General features: G+C 53.5%; 6 protein-coding genes across 6 annotated transcripts in view; 1 reads left to right on the top strand and 5 right to left on the bottom strand.

Annotated features, from left to right (window-relative positions):
• Positions 1-72: 72 nt before the first annotated feature.
• H310_06138 (hypothetical protein) lies at positions 73-1,551 on the bottom strand. The gene has a single exon (XM_008871070.1). It carries the CDS (start codon positions 1,510-1,512, stop codon positions 253-255), a length of 1,260 nt encoding a protein of 419 aa, XP_008869292.1. The 5' UTR covers positions 1,513-1,551; the 3' UTR covers positions 73-252.
• Positions 1,552-3,951: 2,400 nt separating this feature from the next.
• Positions 3,952-6,105, bottom strand: H310_06137 (hypothetical protein; the record flags this gene model as incomplete). The annotated part of the gene is made up of 3 exons (XM_008871069.1): positions 3,952-3,993; positions 4,036-4,106; positions 4,860-6,105. The coding sequence occupies 3 exons, from the start codon at positions 6,103-6,105 to the stop codon at positions 3,952-3,954; spliced, it is 1,359 nt and encodes a 452-aa protein (XP_008869291.1).
• Positions 6,106-6,628: 523 nt separating this feature from the next.
• Positions 6,629-9,254, bottom strand: H310_06136 (hypothetical protein). Its single transcript, XM_008871068.1, has 10 exons — positions 8,754-9,254; positions 8,586-8,697; positions 8,422-8,538; positions 8,312-8,365; positions 8,091-8,258; positions 7,752-8,045; positions 7,554-7,708; positions 7,372-7,503; positions 7,200-7,324; positions 6,629-7,140 (listed from the first exon to the last, which is right to left on the bottom strand). The coding sequence occupies exons 1-10, from the start codon at positions 9,176-9,178 to the stop codon at positions 6,980-6,982; spliced, it is 1,743 nt and encodes a 580-aa protein (XP_008869290.1). The 5' UTR covers positions 9,179-9,254; the 3' UTR covers positions 6,629-6,979.
• A 141-nt stretch (positions 9,255-9,395) lies between these two features.
• H310_06135 (hypothetical protein) lies at positions 9,396-13,294 on the bottom strand. Its single transcript, XM_008871067.1, has 4 exons — positions 12,773-13,294; positions 10,140-12,728; positions 9,722-10,083; positions 9,396-9,670 (listed from the first exon to the last, which is right to left on the bottom strand). Exons 1-4 carry the CDS (start codon positions 13,181-13,183, stop codon positions 9,502-9,504), a joined length of 3,531 nt encoding a protein of 1,176 aa, XP_008869289.1. The 5' UTR covers positions 13,184-13,294; the 3' UTR covers positions 9,396-9,501.
• Positions 13,295-13,762: 468 nt separating this feature from the next.
• On the bottom strand, positions 13,763-19,558 carry H310_06134 (hypothetical protein; the record flags this gene model as incomplete). The annotated part of the gene is made up of 6 exons (XM_008871066.1): positions 13,763-15,962; positions 16,012-16,677; positions 16,737-17,038; positions 17,090-17,352; positions 17,397-17,682; positions 17,732-19,558. 6 exons carry the CDS (start codon positions 19,556-19,558, stop codon positions 13,763-13,765), a joined length of 5,544 nt encoding a protein of 1,847 aa, XP_008869288.1.
• A 1,082-nt stretch (positions 19,559-20,640) lies between these two features.
• H310_06133 (hypothetical protein) overlaps positions 20,641-21,509 on the top strand; it is a 9,874-nt gene continuing 9,005 nt past the window's right edge. Inside the window, exon 1 of the mRNA XM_008871065.1 lies at positions 20,641-20,726. Within this exon, the coding sequence (XP_008869287.1) occupies positions 20,664-20,726 (63 nt within the window). The 5' untranslated portion in view covers positions 20,641-20,663. The remainder of the gene's footprint in view (positions 20,727-21,509) is intronic.

The raw sequence follows: 21,509 nt of genomic DNA, 5'->3' as shown, positions 1-21,509 counted from the left end.
GGCGTTTCGGTGGCTTTGCTGATGTGCATGCTGCGCCTAGTACGCACAACAGAGACAACCTGAAACACAACCCGAATTCGTAGTTCTCAACACGTCGTCCTCTAAACCGACGATGCAACGTAACACTTGATCTTGTTAAATGCAAAACTCACAAGACTACCAACCTTTCCCAGTCAAGACGGCATGTATGCCACCGACACGGTAAAGTACAGCCCATCATGACGTCGGCGATGACATGGCCAAGTCGCAGGTCTACACCAGGATGGCAAGCGCCAGGGCCGCCACCGCAACATGCAGAGCGGAAGACGCAACTTTGTACGAGTCAACTCCGTTTGCGTTGGAGTCTCCTTCACTACCGCCAGTGGCGGACCGTGATGCTTTTTGAAGCGTCGGAAACGACGGAGTGCCCGCTGGACGCTTGACGCAGTCGCTGGCTTCAGCCGAACAGACTTCGCACAGCTGGGCAAGGAGCTTTCGGCGACAGCCGTATTTTGCCGCCGAGCAAAGTGGACTGTTGACGTAGCACGGAGGGTTCGTGGCGACGAGGGTCGACACCGCAGGGAATGGTTTCATGTTGGCGCCTTTGACTGGGTCCTTGAGTTGAGTGTTGTAGAATTGAATCATCTTTTCGCTGCGGGCAGTGTTAGCCGCTCGGTCGGTCGGGTTTTCCCAGAAGGGCAGGCTCTGTCCAGTTTGGGAGCTGTACTCGATGCCCCCATCTTGGCAGAACGCATACCGGTTCGGGTACTTTTCGCCAGACGACGACGTCATGCTCGTGATGCCGACGAGGTCGTCAATACTGACGAACCCAAGCAACTTGTATGAGAAAGTGCACGTATCTCCATCTGGGGCGACGCCGAAGGGGCACAATCCACCCTTCTGCTGCTCACGGCACACGTCGGTCTTGCCTCCAAACGGCTTGGTGAAGCAGGAATTCGGGAAAGAAAACCACACGTTGTTGTCGTACGGAGCCTTAGGGTTATCCAGTCGGTTCTCGCCACCAACGCAAGGGCCAATCTTGGGCTGTCCGTTGCCTCCAAAGTACTGCAAGCACTCCTTGGGCAACGTTGTTCCAGCAGTTGGGGTGCACATTCCATTGTCCATCGCAACAAACTGGCAGTACTCTGGGTAAATCGCCGTGTTGGACCCGTATTCGGCAATGCCATACGTTGGCTGGACGATTGTGATATCGTAGAACCACACGTAGCTCATGTTGCTCTTTCTTGCGCACCCAGGGACGATTGCCTGGTCAATGCCCTCGGACTGGACATACATGAGCGCGCCTTCAACGGTGGCCGTGTTGACCGTGTCCAGTGATGCAACGTACTTTTCGGTGAACGTGTTGGTGCCCGTCTTGAAGACGGCGACCCACACGTTGTTTTCAGCATCCCACACGGGTGGGTCCGACTGAACACGAGCCTGGATAGATCGCACGGGGGTCATCTTCCATGTGTTCTCAGCAACCGTGGCCACCGCCGCAGCCGCGACGAGCGTGATGAGCAGGCGCAGCATTCGAGATGGCAAGATGTCGTGTGGGTGGGTCAGTTTCTGCGCCGCTTCGACAGTGGTTTCACCCTGCCATGTGTACCAACATTCTCAGCCAATCGAATCGCTCCGAGGCTACCTATGTCGTGAAAATCGTGGTTTTTCGACACTTTGTCAAACTACCGCTGTCCAGTTTAGAATGTCGCGTTTCGTACTCTACGTAAAATTGTATCCATTTATAGGGTGCTCATGGATTCACTCTACCACAAATTTATAGTCAAAACCTCTATAACCCAATTCGACGTTGCGATGCTGACATAAAAGGAGAGAAATATAAGTAGATGAAGTAATCCTTTTTGAATATTGGGGGACCACCCTCAAAATCAAGTGCAAAGTCATCAAGATTCCACACATAAATTACGGCCCAGCCAGTAGGAGTTTGGCCACTTCGGGCTCGGAATGCAACGCCATTGGATAGCCATGAATATTCTCGAATTAATGCGCACCAATCCTTTACGTTTTTAGTCGTGAGAAAAAATGCTGTGGAATTCCGACAGTCTGACCTGGCCAGAGCTGACGTAGTATTGCGTGTTTCAATGACGTCCCAAACGCTGTGAAGAGACGACAGTCGGGCGAGCAGACTTACCGTCGCAAGTTGCACGATGCGTGCAAGGACAAAAAGATCCATGCTCACAGAGGTCGACACGATCAATGCGCCGAAGGATAATCCTAGTAGTTGTCAGAGTATTAACCGGTTGGCCTCGAAGCACATGGTCCTCTCTGTTCAAGGGACCCAAATTAAAATCCAACAAGCAGTACAGTATTAAAAATATCATGAACTTTAAAATAGATTATGAATATGTCGTCGTCTACAACCGTTGTAGTCTGATGATTCACATGTTTCAGCATTGATTTCAACAACGTGGAGATGCGTGTGAAGTTGTTGCCTTTCACTTCAGCTGCGTTCATGCAGCCTCGTATGGATAAAAAATTGTTAAAAGCACGTTTGAATCGAGTAAGAACGATCGAAAAAGTTGTGGAGGTAGTATACGAAGCGTGGGCAGCAATCTTGCCGGGAAGTGTAGCAAAAACAGCAGATTTTTCTAGCAAATATTCACGCCACACCATATCTACGATTCTCTCGCTGCGACTGATCATTTAACCGACCTGGACATCTACCTAGGTGGCGCTAGTGTGAAGGAGATTGGAATACAGGCGCACAATGTCGACCCTTTGCTCCTTGGTGGGGCACGTGGGCACTCGGTCTTGACAAAAGCAACGACTTGGTCAACTTCGGAAGTGTTCATATCTCAGGTTGAATATGACCTTTCACCAGCTTCAGGGGATTTGCCTGCATATGTTTCTGCATCATACCTTTCGACTTATAACGTTCGGTTACGGGGAAAACTCTTTTATGGGAGGGGAGGACTTTTTGTTCCACAGTTGAAATTTACGATCAATCTTACCTGTGCATTTCTCGATGCTGGCTTGGTTTTGACTTATCTGTGACCACCACTTGTACTCTACAAGACCCCGAAATATCTGGTCCGAAAGTCATGCTTGGCATGTATAAAATTAGGTATAATAAATTGGAGGTTTCGTCCATTGACACAAAGGCGCGAAATGGAAAATTTGAAAACCGAAGTGAATTGCGACAAAAAGCTCACGGAAAATTATAAAAATATGAATAGAGCACATTAAACTCACGCCCCTATGCTCCAATTCAAATTTGCCGCCAAGACTGCCAAACACCTGAACTCACCCAAGCAATGAAGACGGAGGTCGTGTACACCTTGCAAGACGCCATCCACAATGACAAGCTTCAATATGGGTCAATTACACTGCGGCTCGGCTTCAGTTGAACGAGCTACAGTCCGCAAGATATGGAAAGGTATCCATCGTGGAACTCTGCACTCCAAGATGAAGCACAGGGTGGGTCCAACCACAGTACACACAATCCGAGATAAGGGAGTTCGTCCCAAGTAGTGCCGAAAAGAGACCCCAATACCTGTCGGGACATTTCCAATGCCACGGGTGTTTCCAAGAGCACCTGTTGGGCGTCACTTCAAGGCTGGAACAATCCTTCGTCGTTCATCACGGCTCAAGCCACTCCTCACTGACTACAACAAACCCGAGCTATGGTGCGCAAGTCAGCATGAATGGGTATACGAGCATACATCAACGATCAAGATCGCAACGCCACTGTCACTTCAACCATCAGCTTCGGCGACCATGGCGGCACCTCACAAGAATCCGAATTTTCGGATATGCATGACGTGGTCCACCTCGATGAGAAATGGTACAATGCACACAACGACTGTCGAAAGACTCAACTTGTCCCAGCCACGTTTCAAGTCGGTGTGCCTGCAAATCAAAGCGCTTCAAACCAAAGTCATGTTCCTTGCTGCCGTCGCTCGACCGCGTCCAGACCTCGATTTCAATGGTAAAATAGGAAGGTGTGGTCATTTACGTGCCAGTCGCCTGTTCTGCGCAACTCTCGAAATCGTCCTGCCGGGACAATGGTCACTACGTTGGTGAACGTTGATGTACCGTGACTTCGTTGTCAATAAAGTTGTGCCGGCGATCAAACGAGCATTCCAAGCAGAACGAAGAGAGTTGTCCTACAGCACGACAAAGGAGACTCCACACTCCTCAATCGACGATGTTCTGGCAGACCTGTCAACGGACGGTTAGACCATTGTTCTCCGGCGGCAACCAAACAGTCCTGACCTCAACGTCTCGGACCTGGGGTTCTTCGCCTCGATTCAAGCCCTGCAGTACAAGACTGCCGGTCCGTGGATGATGTGGTCCGTTCAACTTTGGATGCCTTTGAGATCCTCAGCAGTGACAAGTTGTGCAACGTCTTCCTTACCTTGCAGGTGGTTATGCGCCTCATGCATGACGGAAACAACGACTTCAAGCTGTCCCATCTAAAGGAGGATAATTAGAGACGACCGCTCATGGCAATCCTTACAGTCCCTGTTTCGCAGTTCTCTTTCGTGTCCGTTCGTCACTGCTTCGCTTGTGCAACTTTATTTTTTTAGTATATATATATTTAACCAATAAAATGTACTACAATCATGTAACAAACCAATCAGATATATTGGTCATGGGGGAAATATCCTTTGATGAAGCACGGTCATACTTTGTATACTGGGACAGACGTAGTATTACTAGGTAGTATTAGTAGATTTGAGTGTGAAATTGAAGGTTGTCACCCCAGTCAATGGGGTTGGCCAAGGGTGGTCAGCACGATGCGCACTCGAGTTCAATGCGGAAGCGAGTTTTCTTATGTACATTTTAGCCCAGCATCGACAAGGCCACGATGACCAGGGTTGCAATACCAGCAATACTCGAAGTCGCGGCAGACGTACCGGGAGTACCGTTGCCTCCCGTAGCAGGCTTTCCGTTGGGCAGAGTGGGCTTGGGAGGAACGAATTGCTTGACAAGTGTCGGGAATGGAGCAGCGTTCGCGGGCTTCTTGACACAGTCCGGGCCATCGGCCGTGCACAATTCGCACACTTGGGCGAGAAGGCGGCGCTTGCAACCAAACGCATTTTGGTAGCACAAGATGTTGTTGACGTAGCACGGGGGGTTTTCAGCCGTCAGCTCGGTCACGTTGGGCAGCGGCTTGAAGTTTGCAGCCGCGCCTTTGCCTGCCTTGACAATATCGGCGTACATGGTCATCATCTTCTTGGTGCGTTCCGCGTTGGCCGTCACGTTCAACGGGTCCTTCCAGAACGTCAAGTTGGAGAATTGGGTGTCGAAGTTGTACTCGATACCACCCGCCTTGCAAAACTGGACACGGTCCGTGAAGTTTTGGGTTGTCGAGCCAGGCACAGGCAACGATGTGATACCGACCAAGTCATCAATGCTGAGGTATCCAAGCACATCGAACGAGTAGGTGCATGTGACACCATCGGGCTTGGTGCCTCGGGGGCACATGCCACCCTTCAGGGATGGGTCGTTGCGGCACGTCGCGGTCTTTTGGTCGAACGGCTTAAGGAAACACGGGCCAGGGAAAGAGAACCACACGTTATCGTCGTACACAGCCTTGGGGTGTGTCTTGCGAGGTTCACCACCGACGTAAGGGCCAAGGTTCGGGTTGTAGTTGATGCCGGAAAATTGCAAGCATTGTTCGGGGGGGTTGGATTCACGCAGAGTGCACATGCCGTTGTCCATGGCCACGAAGGCACCGTATTCAGGGACAACTCCGGTGTTGGTTCCGTATTCAGCCACGGCAAAGTATGGCTGGACAATGTTGATGTCGTAAAACCAAATGTACGTCATGTTGGTCTTTCGAGCGCATGCGTTGTCGACATCAGTGCCAATACCTTCGGATTGGACATAGAACAATGCTCCTTCGACGCTGGCCGTGTTCACCGTGTCCAACGACGCTTGCCAGCGGAAGGTCGGGTCTGGGCTAAGATTTTTGAAGTTGGCGACGAATGCCTTTTGGTTGGCATCCCACACGGGTGGCGACGATTGCACACGCGCCTGCACGGTGCGAATCTTTTTCATCGACCACGCCACAGGGGTAGGAGGAGGAGTGTACGTGGGAGCGGTGTTTTGCGCCGCGGCAAGGCACGCGGCCCCGAGAAGCGCAACCAAGCGAATCATCCTTCCGCGTCCGGTCGGTGGCGACAAAGTCGAAATGGAAGGCGGCGATGTGTGGGCTGTGTGTAACACCAGTACAGGGGGAGTTGTTAATGTACGAATGTACTCTACTGTACGGTGGTTCTGGCATACAAATAAAAAGGCAACCGTACGTTTCGAGATTGTACCGTGTTGCTCGAAAAGAAAACCGACTTCGTAGTGTGTTAAATTCAGAACAAAATCGCGTTCTCAAACTTCGACGCGTTCGCTACACGTGGCCAGATTCTACTTTGCGTTGCGGGGGCGATGGGATAAATCCACGTTGTGGAAGGTCAGTGGATGCGATCCACGGTTGGTTGGACGCTTTCTCCTGAGCTGGAGATGCACCGCGCGCAGCGATCGCGTTTGGTCAAGGACAGACACCAGGCCCGGTAATGGATAGCTTGAAACAAATCAGTGTGTCAAACGCCTGATCTTGGCCACATTTGAGGGTAAGAAACACGTAAGAAACACCATTGTACCGTGCAGCCGACAAACTTGAATCAACAACTGCTCGTTGATGGGATGTCTCTTGGCAACCCACGGCACCGTCGGAGCAGATGGCAGGTTCTGCGCGGAGGTGGCAGGCGATCCCCTGCTAGCCCAACTGGCATCCTGCGACGACAGCGATGTAGCCCACACCGGCATGCACCTGTGTCATTGGCAATGCGTTGTTTCGCGCTCTCGATGCACATGAGGTCTGCAACACCAGCACACCGCTTTGCGCGGCGTAGTGAAGGGTGTCAAGGCAGTTTTGCCATGACGCTCGAGCAAATTGCATGGTTCATGCATGCGCGCTTTTCATTATGTATTGTTCATGTGAATTGGGTGTGTGGTTGACGTGGTTGTGCGGCTAGTCCTATTCGTCGACCAGCACGTTCTTCTCAATAAAGTCGAGGAATCGGTCGCCATATTGGTCAGGCGGCACTGACGAAATGTCCTTCTTGTTGTGGACAAGCCCTTTGACCACGGTCTCTGTAATTTTTCGCGTGTTGTACTGCTGCAGGATGTCGATGATACCTACTCGCCACCACTCCCCATGTCAACACAGCACCATCACGCTTGCGTATCGACCATACCGACAAAGTAGATTTTCCCGTTCTTCTTGCGTGCGCTCGACCGGCCGAAAACGCCGCCGTAGTCTTTGCAAAAGATCGATCCACCCGACGGTGGCTTGGCAGTCGTCTCCAGCGTCCGCGGCGATCTGTCGTCACAAAGTCAACTCCAACGTCGTCCAAAAGGACAACATACAATGGCGCGTCTGTGTAATCGACCTCGTCTCCCGAGTTCTCGTCGCTCGCGGTGTCGGAAACTTGGGAGTGCGATGGGAACTCTTCGAGCTTGAGCACTTTGAGGGCGTCCGCGACACTCGGCCGGCCTTTTCTGTAGTCACAAGAATGACCCAAGGCAGGCCTCAAAATCGACAAACGTACACCACAGTGGGCGAGTCGAGCTGGAGCGGTGGCGGCAGCCCCTTGGCTGGATGTGGCGAGGCCATGGGGGATTGCAGGATTTCTTGGCCTGAATCGTGGATGCCGATGAGGAGACTATAGTCCATGATCTTCATCCGCTTGAGGAACGCCACATCCTACGACCCATCTTTCATCGACGTTGCACATGGCGAATCAAACCTTGCGGAGCTGCTCGAGCATCATCGCACGCTTCTCCGGCCCGAGGGACAAGTGAATGTGCTCTTCGACCAGGTCGTTGTCCTTGAGCACGCCGTTTTTGGACTTTTCGTCCACGGACGCATTGCGCCCGACCTTGGACCCCTTCAGGTCGAAGCGGAGGTGGATTTCTTTCGGCGTGTTGAATACACTCGCCATGATGACAAAATGCATCTGCTGCTTCTTGGTGTGGTGCATCTTGACGCGATGCATGCCGTAGAACCGCGTCACGAGCGTGTTGGAGTTCTCCATGACAAACTGCACGCGTCACACACACCTTGAACGAGACGCAGCACGTCGTACCTTGTAATAGTGCGGAAGGATGCGTCGGAGAAACTTGGACTCGTCCTGCGTCTGGGTCTTGATCATGAACCGGCCGTCGTGCGAGTAGAAGAAGAATTGGCCCGATTTCGAGTTGGACATGAACTCGATGTAGTTGAAATCGCCACACAACGTCACCATGTAGTCGGCCTGCGCATAACGTTTCGTCGTCAAGAAATCGCATCGCCAACGTTTTCACGTACGCTGTCAATGTCGAATCGGCGGCGAATCTGCCGAAAAATGTCGGGCGAGTAGTCCTGCGTCGTCCGATGTGAATCGCGCGGCCAGCCTTCCTTCCCGACACCCCTCTTACCTTGAACTTGAACGAGTGCGTGAGCTTTGATCGCGGGTTGGGCGGGAACTCGCGCTTGTCCACACGCATAAAGTCGTTCATGGTGAGGCGTTGCTTGAACATGTTTAGACTTCCCGCCTGCATGCAGTCAGCAGTCAGCGGAAGCTTTGACAAGCAGAGAACACCGAATTGAGGATGCCCGTCATCATGCCATACGTCAACGTGTACTGCTCGTGCTGGCCATCGATCTCGTTCCCATCCGGCTTCTTGAACGTCAATTTGGGCGATGAGCGAACGCTATACATGAACAGCACGAGTTGCGCGATTGGAGTCATGCATGGAGTTGTCCATACTTGTTCTTGCCGTCGAACTGATTGGTAATGTCGATGGCCTTTGCAGCTGGAGATCCTGGCTCCGCAACGACTAAATTGTCGGAGATTGCCACCGCGCTAGACGCGACCGATGTCATGCTCGTCGATTCGATAACTTCGCTCTTCGATCGCTGTTTGCTAAAGCGTGGACTGTACTTGCGCTTCGCCTTGTCTCCGCTCAAATGGCCAACGTCGATGGCGCTGGAGGTTGTCGAAGGACGTTCTTCCACTTTGTTCTTGAGGTCCAAGCTGAACTTACTGTTGCGCGATTCCACGACCGCCTCTCCTTCGTCGACACCATCCCTCTCCGCCGTGGTTCGCCGCTTCGGCGAGGATCCTTGTGAGTCTTTTGGAGGTTCGACGACCTTCACGTTCATCATCTCGCTGTTCCGTGCCGTGATGTCCATGCTGTGCGAGTACGTGAGATAAACGGCGAGCTCCACCAAGTGCTGGGGCCGCTTGGATATCCCGAAGCCTTGAAAGTCATGCGCTGGAGGCAGTTTCGCCTAAATATATCCACCAATCAAAAGCCTTTATTCAAGATTCCAGAGATCGGATTGGTGCATTTCTATACTCCCAACCGGTAGTTCTCGACGACACAGCCCCACACGTTGGTCGGCCAACCGACCGCCGCGTTCTGTGCGATCGAAGCAACTCTTCTCGACGGCATCTCCAACGGCGATGTAGAACTTAAAATCGAATTCAACTTATTGTGTGCCAGCCCTATCTGTCAACGCTTCGACCGTCCAAAGAATGATCTGCGGAGCAAGGACGACCCTTCTTCCTTTGACGACGATGGCCCGGACGAGATGGATGCTCGAGAGTGCTCCGAGTTTGTTGGGGAAAAGCCTCCAGTGGGAATTGCCGTGACCATCGTGTCTCGAGACATCATTGAATCCCTGGTGCCGTCATCAACACACATCACTCGACACAGATTCGGTCGTTCGTACCTATACGACGACGTGCCACTGGTGCTGCCTTTGACTCGTCGCTTGTACACGCACGTTTCTGCATCGATGCGAATGCCCCACTGCAAATAATCGGCTTTCGTCGCCGCGTCGAGGAACGCGTTGAGCTTCTCCACTCGTTCTTGGACCGTTTTGTCTGTAAAGTTGTTGAAGAGCGTCTTGTTGGGCAGCTCCGGGATGTCCTTCCGCGCATACCCGTTCTTGGTCTGGAGCGTTGTTGCCAGGTTTCGAAACGTGCTGTATCGATGCCACACGAACAACGTGCCGCGGTTGTTGGTTTCAATCTGGAGCTTGTACTCGACAAACTGCTTCCCGTCGCGATATGTGAGTCGGCTGTCCACGACCTAGCACACCAGTCACCGTCGATTATTTTCCTCGTGCTCAGAGTGCAAGGATTTACCTTTGCAGACAGGAGTGCGACTTCATCCGCACGAATGATTTTGCTCTGCAACATTGCTAGTTGCGCGCGCAGCCGCTCGTTCTCTTGACGCAAATCCTCGTCGGCATACTCGCGCGCGTTCTTGGTCAGTTTCGCCTTGAGTTGTTCGTTTTCAACTTGGAGCGCCGCGTTGAGCTGCATTGCTTCCTTGGCCGCCTGCCGGGCTTGTTCAGCCATCGCGTGCGCTTCTTCGACGCTCTTCGCCATGTCGTCTCGGACTTTAGCCGACACCACCGCGGACGAAGTGGGCTGCATGGGGTACCGCTTCTTGGGGCTGTCGGGAATCTCCCCGTTGAAATATGGACTTCCCAGCGCCGTTGGCGTCGGGGGTGCCCGAGGCGGTATCGGCGCCTCCTCGCTCTCGCGCTTGACATGGTTTTGCACACTCAATGCTAACTGGGCGTTCGCCTCGGCCAACATGCGAAGCCGATTGCACTCACGAGCTTTGTGCAAAAGCACGCGGAACTTGCGACGCTGAACAAACCCGCGAACGACAGACTGGAGTTGGGGGATACCCTGACACAGGACGTGCCACCGGCGCCGCGCGATCCACCCTCGTACGAACTTCTGAATTGTTCGCGTGGCCTGGATGATGGCCAGGAACTGCTTGCGCTTGGCGCGGCCGCGCATGTGCGATTGGATCAGGATGGCTTGTTTGCGAAGGACGGCCGTTCGTTGTTCCTCCAAGTACTGCAGTAAACCTGAGCTAAAGTACACTTTGGACTTGCCGATGGCAAATTTGGCGTTCTGGGACGACGAGTCTGTTATGCCGAGCTTTTCCAACAGCCCAAGGACCATCGCTTCCGGCGCGGCATGGCGCAGCTTCGGCGGGCAAATGACGTCAAATCGCTTGCCGAACTCGTGCAGCGTGAGCCGATTCGGAAATGCCGCGCGACTGATGCGGATCGCGGCAATCACCCCCGCGCACCGCAGTTGGTCGACAACCATTTGGCGGTCGAATTCCCTCGCGCTCTTGTTTGCGTTTGGTTTGATGCACCGGACGTACTGCGTCGTGGTCTTGGCGACTTGCTCCATCAGTTCGCCGAGTTGCTTGCGGAAGGAGTTGGCAATTGTCGCTCCGACAAGAAATCCCTGCCGTCGCCCCGGTTTGTTGGGTTTATCGTGGGTCAGTTCTGGAAACACGTCACGGATGAACGGCGACTTGCTCGACGCCAGGAGCTCGAGCATGTCTGGCGGCAACGTGTCCTTGTTTTTGTCGAGAAAGTTCTCGCCGTTGTAAATGACGTCGCCCGCGTAGTGGTGAATCTTAAACTGCATCGGGTTCGTGCGGAGTTTTTCAAAGTACTTGTGGGTCGAGAACGCTTCGTGGATTTTCCCGACGAATGCCGCGTCCGTCGCTTTTGCCAGCACGCCCGTTTCGTTGAGAAGATCCACGAGGCCCATGCGCCCTTCGATCAAGTCCAGGATCGGCTGGTTGTCCTCAAACGACACTAGCTCCAACGGAATCCCCTCCGCAATGTACTCGGTCTGGACCGTCTTGAAGATGTCGCTGTTGAACTTTTGCTGGAGCTTCTCGTTCGCGTAGTTGATGCAGAGTTGCTCAAACCCGTTGTGGTCAAACGACTCGAACCCGAAAATATCGAGCAGCCCAATGTGGTGCTTTACGTTCCGATGCGTGCTGCAAATGGCGTTGTTGACGCGCGCGACCAGCCAGTCAAACAACTGGGAGTAAATCCCTTTGGCAAAAGCATCTCGTAGGTCTTCTGCCTGCGCCGCATTCAGCGGAATCGTAAACGTCTCGCCGCGCGCGGCCATCGTCCGGTTCGTTAGAATGCGCTGCAACGCCCCGTCGTCCGTTTGAAGCAGCTTTCCAATCGCTTGCAAGCGATCAACAGACAACACGGAGCTCGTGTCGCTGGACTCTGCCTTAAAAGCAAGTTCCCCGAGGTTCAAAATCGCACTCACGACCTCGAAAATGCCCTGCTGTTCGCGGTAGTCGATCCCGATCGTGTCCATGGCGTCTTTGGTTTCTTGCAGATACTCCGAGTCATCGATGTCGTCAACTCGGGACCCTTCCCCGACTCTGACGTACGTGTAGTCGCCAACAGATCCGTCCAGGAGCAGCGTCTTCTTGATTTCGTGCGCTAGCGAAAACACTTGGTAGAAAATGTGGTAGTTGCGCTCGCCCTCGGCTTGGCCCACCACGCGACTCTTCTCGAGCAGGTACGTCTCGCATCGAGCGCCGACCAAGAGCCCTTCCGCGTTGAACTGGAGCTGCGCAAACTTGCCAAAGCGGGAACTGTTGTCGTTGCGCTTTGTCTTGGCGTTCCCGAACGCTTCCAGGAGCGGGTTCGACTTGAGCACTTGGTCGATCACCAACGACCCGTGGTCTCCGCCGCCAGAGATGGACGCCAAGTGGTTCATCATGATCTTGACCGTTTCAGTCTTGCCGGCCCCGGACTCGCCGCTCACCAAGATGCTTTGCTCGATGCCGTTTTCCTGCATGTCGATATATGCGCTTGACGACAGGGCAAACGGATGCGGCGGTAGGTCGCCTCGTGGTAGTTCGAGGTATTTTCCGTACAAATCCTAGACATGCGTGAGGGGGAAGGAATGAAGAAGGGTGTGAGCACCTTTCGATACAAGTCGAGCCACTTGTACGGGTTCACGGCAATGCAAATCTGCCCTGTGTATGTGTATGGGACGTACAGCGCATGCCGCAGCTGCAGGTTCTTCAGGACGGCCGGTTCGTGGAGGTGGTTGAGTGTGCACATGTCAGGGACGCCGAATTTGCCAAATGTATTGCAGATGGGCATGGCTGTGGCTGACACTTCACCTGCCAGCTTCGCAATCTCGCGCACGTCATATCTCTTGACGATGCCGTCCTCAGGGTCGTGCGCATCGCTGGCGTCGTCCGTAACTAAGCTAACTTCGACCTCAAACTCGGACACCCTCTGAATCACTTGCGCCTTCTTCCACACTTGCTTTTCATGAGGGACCCATACGAGCGTGCTTCCTGTCGACAAAGATTCACGACGCTGCATGATGTTGTAGGGGCGGCAATCAATCCAGGGAAGGATCGATGTCGTGACAATGAATGAAAATGCCGCCGGCGTTTCGTCCGTCCCTGTAGATGCAGAGGCCAAAGACACTCGACTCTTGTCTGGAGGGAATTTCCCAAGATCGTCCAGGGTTGACGGATATTTCAAAAATTCACTCTATTGTGAAAAATTATTCAAGTGACTCAGCAATTCCGCTCGTCTTCTCGCACAACTTACTCAATAGAAGTCATAGTTTATACGTTGCAAAGCAACGAAAGGTACAGCAATGCATACAGATACAACGCCATGGGGTGCATGAAGGCGGCGACAGCTACCGCCCATCCATCGGTGCACGTTCATTGTCCACATCAAGTTTAGACATTTGAGTTGGAAATATCAACGGACAAGTGGGGGAATTGACGAGGCGACGATACGCTGGTACTTTAGAGGGTGGGCGACTGTTACAAACCGCGTTACATCGTGATACTAGAATTCACCTAGTATTACTATCAAAATGAAACAAACATGCAAAAGTTATTGTATTCATCGTCATAAAAGGCCATCGTGATCAAGACAGCCGAATTAATCGGTATATCGCCCAGAGCCGCCGCCGCCGCCGTACGAGCCTTCGGAAGGGTTGTATTCGGGAGAAGCAGGGCTGTATGCAGGAGAGGACGGGCTGTAGGCAGGGGAAGTCGGAGAGTACGCGGGGGACGTTGGCGAGTAAGCTGGGGATGTCGGGGAATATGCTGGCGACGTCGGGGAATAAGCAGGGGAAGTTGGAGAGTAAGCTGGAGACGTCGGACTGTAAGCAGGCGATGTCGGGCTGTACGCTGGAGACGTCGGCGAATACGCGGGGGAAGTTGGCGAATACGCAGGGGAAGTTGGGCTGTAGGCTGGGGACGTCGGGGAATATGCTGGTGAAGTCGGCGAATAAGCAGGGGAAGTCGGCGAATACGCCGGAGATGTTGGCGAATAAGCCGGGGAGGTAGGGGAGTAGGCTGGTGACGTTGGGGAGTACGCGGGGGAAGTCGGCGAGTAAGCAGGGGAAGTCGGCGAATACGCGGGAGAGGTCGGCGAATATGCAGGAGACGTGGGTGAGTACGCCGGAGAGGTTGGACTGTACGCGGGGGAAGTGGGGCTGTAGGCAGGAGACGTTGGCGAGTACGCCGGGGAAGTGGGGCTGTAGGCCGGGGACGTGGGACTGTAGGCAGGCGAGGTCGGGGAGTACGCAGGCGACGTCGGCGAATAGATTGGGGACGTCGGGTTGAGGCCTGGACTTTGAGCGTACCCTGGGCTTTGTGAATAAGGCGATGTGGGCACATTGTGTGGGGAGAACGACACAAACGGCGAGAATGACCCGGATGGACTCATGAGAGGCGACGTTGCGCCGGGAGTTCCGAAGCTTGGCGTTCCTGGGGCAGGCGTGCCATACATGGGCGTTTGGCCCCACGGGGTTGCCATGGGAGTGTTGACATCCGGTGTCGTGTAATCCTTGGAAAATTCGCGCATGACGTTTTCAATTTCCGACGCGTCGTATTCGATCGCCTGGCTCAGCTTCTTGGCGTCCAGCACCAAGTCCATGACGCCCGTGCCCAAATGCGCCAATTGCCCCAACATGATGTTCTCCGTCACCCCCGCGAGCTCGTCCCCTTGACTGAACATGGCAGCGTCCATGAGAATCTCGACCGTCTCTTCAAACGAGCAGCGTACGAGAGGTCCAGAATCCACGCGGTTGATGCCATGGCGCGTCACGGCCATCAAGTGGCCACGGAACGTCATCACGTCGGCCAAACACGCCAAGTGGCGGTAGTTTACGTACGCGCCATCAAACGAAATGACGTTGCGGATTTCGTTGAGCAGCGCGCGACGCACCGCTTCGATCCCAAGCACTTCGATGATTTCGACAATATCGTTACTGATCGTGCGCGATGCGTCGATGGATTCGTGGCAGATGATGTCGAGCAAGTTGGTCCCATCCGTGTCGAGCACCCATTCCTTGACCATGATGAACCCCTTGCCTTCGTCCCACTGATTCTGCGGGTTCTCGCGCATAAACACCTTCTTCACGTTCGGCACGCCACGCAAACGCATTTGGGTCAACATGTTGTGCTCAACGCGCTTCAAGAATGTATCGTCTTCCTGGCCAACGCTTGCGCTGCCGCTCTGCGACACCTTGTCTTCTTCCTCGCTCATGATACGGATGCGCAGGACCAGTTTGTCAGCATTATCATCCGTGTAGATGCAGCTCAAGTCTTGGCCGTATTCGTTTTCAATTTGGAGCGCAATTTCCTTCATCTCCAAGTTCTTATCGGCCATCATGATGCGGTTCAACTCAATACGCAACAGCCACGGCGACCGTGCCAATGGCGTGTCTTCGTCAATCACATCGTAGTAACTCGCAACAAAGTCCGCATCTTCCTCGACCACCGTCGACGTCGGGTCCGGGTCGTAGTAGATTGCCGTGCTTGACGTCACATCCATCAACGTCGTGTATTCGAGGGTCGATTGAATTTGCTTGGCTTTTTCGGCATCGTGCGCGCAATCGGGCTTGAGGTAGATCTGAATCGACGGTGTCTTGACGTCCTTGGCGATGTTGATGATTTCCTTGAGACGTGGTACCCCCAACGTTACGTTCTTAGCCGACACACCGGCGTAGTGAAATGTGTTGAGCGTCATCTGTGTGGCGGGTTCCCCGATACTTTGCGCCGCAACGACACCAGCCATTTCACCGGCAGCGACCAGCGAGCTCAAGAATTTCGACTTGATTTCGCCCATGAGCCTGCACAGCACACCGTCACCTTTTCCACAAGACACACGAGACAACGTACCATTCAAATGCAGAGTTGTTCAAGCGATACTCCAACAACACGCGCTTGACAGCCAGCGTCGAACGAAGCAGGATCTGGAACAACAGGGTCGCATTTTCTTGTGCTTCCACGGACAAGTGGTCGTCGCCCTGGACGACAATGATCTCGCGGCAAAGTTCGCGAACACCAACGATAATGTTTTCGGGATGCAAAGTCGTGGGATGGAGCAGCGAGATAGAGAACAGTTGCTGTGCGTTCTGAATCAACCGGCGCAAGTTCACCGGCACTTGGGCCGCTTGGTCACTTTCTTGGCCTTGGCCTCGCGACCCCAAAATCACGCGCAAGTTCAGGCGGTCCTTTTGGAGCTGGATGAATTCTTCGCGCAGCAACTGCTGTGTGACGGGGTTTGACTGGATGTCTGCAATGATCTGGGGGTCCATATACAGTTCGTCAGGGCAATGGGGCAGCGTCCCCAAGTCTTCGTCGAATGGATCCAGCTTGAACTTGGCCTCAAACTTGGCACGGTTCAGTGTATGGCCGTCAAAGCTTTGCTTTTCGACCCACACAGCGTCCATGCCATCCTCGCCGTACAAAAACTGGATGATTTCCCCGTTACTGTTTCGCACCGTGCCGTCGTACCGCGACATGACACTTTCCATGGCTTTTACCAACCGACGTTGAATGTACCTACCGCCGCGCATGTCAATCGCACGCCAAGTTGCAAAAGAATGAGCGCAACAACGCACCCAGTCTCGGCGGTCTTCACGGCAGTATCGATCAAACCTTCACGACCACCCATGGCGTGGAAGAAAAACTCTTGCGGCGTCAACCCCTTCAAGTACGAGTTTTCGACAAACCCTCGCGACTCTGGCCCCAAGTCGTCCTTGCCGTAATGCGGCAGTGTGCGGTGGTGGAATCCATACGGAATACGCTTCCCTTCGACGTTTTGCTGTCCGACACAAGCAATAATCTGCGAAATATTCAAGTACGACCCCTTGGACCCAGACGTCACAGTTGCCTTGATGTTGTTCGTTTCATCCAAACTCCCCTACAATCAGCAGTACATCACGGTCGTTTCGACGCATTAAGATGGACAAACCTGCGCTTCACGACCCGACTGATCACGCGCACTGTTGAGCACAGTGTTCACAAACATTTCAAACGTTTCAATCATCGTGCGACCGGGCTGCAGTTCCAGCTTGCCTTTTTGACCCGTCACGACCAAATCTTGCACTTTAATCTTGGCGTTCGTGATAATGTCGACAATATTCTTGAGCGTCGAAACATCGGCAATCGTGTCGGAGATCCCGACCGTAAAACTGTGCCACACGAGCCACTGGTTGACCAAATACTGCGTCGCACCTGTACGTCCCGGTTAACTTAATTCTGTGGACAAAATTTCGTACCCAAGAAACGCTTGGCCTCGTCGTGTCCAAGTTCGAGGACAGTGTTATGGATCAAACCGCCTGCGCCGGGCCCGATTGTCTTTTTGTCAATGATCCCAGCCAGCAATTCACCGTTTTGGATGATCACGTGGGTGTCGCGGGGGCTCATCTTTCGTCGAAAGGGCAAGTCGCAGTCCTTCTTGTTCTGATCGCTTTCATGCGTCGAGCAGTACCCGATAAAGTTGATGTTGGGGATAATGGTCGACATGATTTGTTTCCCCGTCCAGATGGGGCGGTATTTGCCGGCCTAATCACATGAGTCTAGCATGGTGTCAAATCTCGAGTAGGAGGAGTACCTTTGACTTGTCGGGCAAGAGGATCGCGGGAGTCGGGACCTTGCCGTCCCAAGTGTAGACCCACATGAGCATGTTCATCACAAGATCTTTTTCGACAAAGATGTTTCGCTTGGTGAACTTTTGCACACCGAGTAAACTGTCCTGCACAATACCCATGACAGGCGCGTTACGCTGCGGCGTGATGATGTTCTTGTGCACACTCATGAGCTCTTGCGCTTCTGCGCGCGCCGTCATGGACTGCGGCACGTGCAAGTTCATTTCGTCGCCGTCAAAATCGGCGTTGTACGGGGTCGTGACCGAGATGTTGAGGCGGAACGTCGACCAGTCTAGCACTTTGACTCGATGGGCCATGATACTCATCTTGTGTAAACTCGGCTGACGGTTGAACAACACGTAGTCGTCGTCTCGCAAGTGGCGCTCGACGATCCAGCCGCACTTCAGAGCAAGCTCTGACTTGCTCTTGATGTAGCGCAGATCGATGCGGTTCCCGTCCTCACGGATGATATACTTGGCACCGGGATGCTCCAACGGCCCCCGGCTAATCAACTCGTGCATCAGGACCATATTGAATGGCGTCACGCGCTCTGGAACAGTCAAGTTCATTGCGATACTGCGCGGAACGCCGACTTGGTCGATCGCCAAGTTCGGATCGGCCGTGATGACCGTACGCGCCGAAAAGTCGACACGCTTTCCCATTAAGTTCCCACGGATACGGCCTTCCTTGCCGCGCAGGCGCTGCCGCATCGTCTTGAGAGGCTTGCCGCTCTTTTGCTGCGCTTGAGGCAGTCCTGGTTGTTCATTGTTGACAAATGTACTCAGGTTGAACTGCAGAAGCTGTTCAAACTGCGATATGATGTGTGACGGCTCGCCCTTCTTGACACAATTCAGCAGCGCCAGATTCGCCTTGACGATCGAGGCCAAGTTGTGTGTTAAGTCATCTTCCCCTCGCGCAGCCCCGTCAATTGCGACCGACGGGCGGACATGTGGTGGTGGGACTGGAATGAGTGTCAAAATGAGCCAGTCGGGACGTGCCCACCGCGGGTTAAACCCAAGTGCAATGCAGTCGGCGTCCGTGATGTTTTTAAAGATGCTGAGCACCTTGTCAGCGGGCAAGTTCTGCTTCTTGTCCCCTGAGCCTGGGATGTCTTCCATGGTTTCGGGGAACTCAACTTGCAAGCTGATCCCCACTTGCCGGTACTTTGGCAAACGCCCCCCGCACCCGCCGTGGCCGACGTCCTTGGGCGCCTGTTCGTTCGTGATGCCGCCCTGCAAGCCGAGGTTCCACCCCTCTTGCACTTTCTCCATATTGGACTCGTCACCGTACTCGCACATGCCCTTGTTCTTGCAGATTTCGTACACCATTTTCAATCGGCGTTGGCCGTTTTTTTGACGCATCGCTGCGCGAAAGCGATGATCCCTCTCGTCCACGAGAATCTTGGAGCAGTGGAAGCAAATGCAACTCAAGATTTGCTTGCAGATCTTGATAAATCCAACGTGAAACATGGGACGGGCAAGCTCGATATGGCCAAAATGGCCCGGACAGTCGTTCACTTTCGCACCGCTGCCACTGTATGTGCAATCACACGTCTTGCACCGCGCTCGAAAGTCACACGTGCCCATACGCGGGTCCCCAATACCGCCGATGACGGGCTGGCCGTTGATGAACGTCTCAGGGCGTGTGATCCCGTCAGGAATGATGCGATCGTTCACTTTGATCTGTTTCGTGACACTCATCTGACGCACCTCGTCGGGAGAGAACACCCCAAACTGGAGGTACTCCACGCGCCGCAGACGCGCGGATGAGTACGAGAATTGGGACGTGCTCATGGAGGTGTCTTGTGAATTCGCTTGCGCCACGGCACAAATTCAAATTGCACAATGAGAGAATGGAAACCACACAAGCAGGAATTGCTGCAGGGCCGAATAACCTGTCAAATCCGATATTCAAAATAGAGGGGTCCAATATCGCGCCAAGTGTCAATTGCGTTAAACGAGAGCCCCAGCAGCCGTTTGAGGTGCGGACAACAGTAAAACGTAATTTAACCCAACTCAAATTCACCACTGCTGACATCTGAAATCTTGTCATCGACCCCGCCCCTTCGGCTTACAAAATGCACGGCCGCGATGAAGTGCTCGATAGAATCACTTGTTCATGCTTGAATGATGTCTTGCTGGGTCCTGCCGATTTCATCGAAAATTGGGCTCGACTGAACGGCGCAAACACTGTCCCATCGCTTCGACTATTGCTTGCTGCCAGCACGTCCTTTCAGCCGGGTCCTCTCCTGCGCACGCGACGACGTACGGGTTGTGTGAGAGCTCGGGAACGCATCCACATAATGCCATAATGACTCCACTCAACCAACTGCGACGGGTCGTATCAAGGTGATTTCTGGCCAAAACGTCATCCGCAATTTATATCGTTGAAAAGTCGATGCAACGGCCTACAGCTTCCAGCACCTTGTCAAACAGATTCATTATCTTACAACGACCTTTCGGTCGGCATCCATCGTGTTGGCATGCCATCAAGCGCGTCTTCCTTGTGTGATTCGTTACGAAAGCAGCGTTTCCTCGTCCACCGCGACCCACGTCGAAATCCCTTCAATCGAACGTTACACCCGATTCATTTCCGAATTTCATGCTTTTCATTGACCAAAAAATGAACAGGAACAGGATATTGGTCTATATAAGGCAATTTTCCAATCTCTCCGACCAATCAGACCAGGTGCCCTAACGAAATGGCTGTCGTTCACGCAACCAGCTTGCCCGTAAGGGACAGCATGTCGGGTTTTATTTGGTTCGATATGAAAATTGGGTGGCAAAACCCGACATTGCATCAAATACCCGATGGATGAAAACTATTGATACAGTCACGCTCTGGTCGGCATCGAAGGTAGTCAGTCTATTATATTCGCTGCCCCTGAACAAGGCATTGATGGCAGCAGCGTTCGAGGAGACGTCCATGGGCGCTCTTGTGTGGGTGCCCCACGCCGCGGAGGTGTGGAAGAAGGCGCAGATCATTCAGAAGGTGTCGGACACGCAAGTGGAAGTGCGGTACGTCGCGGACGGTGCCGAGTACGACCCGGAGGACGGCATCTCCAAGACGATTGATGTGCGGGATATCGCCAAACTGGCCGGCGAAGTGTCGTCGAATGCCATGCCGATCTGTAACACGTTTGAAAAGCTCGGCGTGGAGGACATGTGCACCCTTAACCACTTGCACGAACCTGCTGTGTTGAAGAACCTGCAACTCCGCCACGGACAATTCATCCCATACACGTACACGGGCCAGATCTGCATCGCCGTGAACCCTTACAAATGGCTCAACCTGTACCACAAGGACCTGTATTTGCAGTACTTGAACCAACCTCGCGATGAATTGGCGCCGCACCCGTTTGCCCTGTCGTCGAGAGCGTATCTTGACATGAACGAGCATGGAATTGAACAGAGCATCCTCGTGAGCGGCGAGTCCGGGGCCGGCAAGACCGAAACGGTCAAGATCATGATGAACCACTTGGCATCCATCTCTGGCGGCGGAGACCACGGGTCGTTGGTGATCGACCAAGTGCTCAAGTCGAACCCGCTCTTGGAAGCGTTCGGGAACGCCAAGACAAAGCGCAACGACAACAGTTCCCGCTTTGGCAAGTTTGCGCAGCTCCAGTTCAACGCGGAAGGGCTCTTGGTCGGCGCTCGATGCGAGACGTACCTGCTCGAGAAGAGTCGCGTGGTGGGCCAAGCCGAGGGCGAGCGCAACTACCACATTTTCTACCAAGTGTTTTCG

Source organism: Aphanomyces invadans (genome assembly GCF_000520115.1).
Source record: "Aphanomyces invadans strain NJM9701 unplaced genomic scaffold supercont1.10, whole genome shotgun sequence".
In the NCBI taxonomy this organism is placed as follows: domain Eukaryota; phylum Oomycota; class Saprolegniomycetes; order Saprolegniales; family Verrucalvaceae; genus Aphanomyces; species Aphanomyces invadans.
The sequence above is the reverse complement of the archived record's forward strand: the minus strand, read 5'-3'. Positions and strand labels throughout refer to the sequence as shown.

Bases quoted from the DNA above. Each gene is read 5' to 3' on its own strand.
- H310_06138 (XM_008871070.1), bottom strand. From the start codon at position 1,512: ATGCTGCGCCTGCTCATCACGCTCGTCGCGGCTGCGGCGGTGGCCACG.
- H310_06136 (XM_008871068.1), bottom strand. From the start codon at position 9,178: ATGGACATCACGGCACGGAACAGCGAGATGATGAACGTGAAGGTCGTC. The intron at 8,698-8,753 runs GTATGGACAACT...GTTCATGTATAG, and splicing joins CAGTTCGACGGCAAGAACAA to CGTTCGCTCATCGCCCAAAT. The intron at 8,366-8,421 runs GTAAGAGGGGTG...CGGACGACGCAG, and splicing joins CGCACTCGTTCAAGTTCAAG to GACTACTCGCCCGACATTTT.
- H310_06135 (XM_008871067.1), bottom strand. From the start codon at position 13,183: ATGCAGCGTCGTGAATCTTTGTCGACAGGAAGCACGCTCGTATGGGTC. The intron at 10,084-10,139 runs GTAAATCCTTGC...CTGGTGTGCTAG, and splicing joins TCGCACTCCTGTCTGCAAAG to GTCGTGGACAGCCGACTCAC. The intron at 9,671-9,721 runs GTACGAACGACC...TGACGGCACCAG, and splicing joins AGTGGCACGTCGTCGTATAG to GGATTCAATGATGTCTCGAG.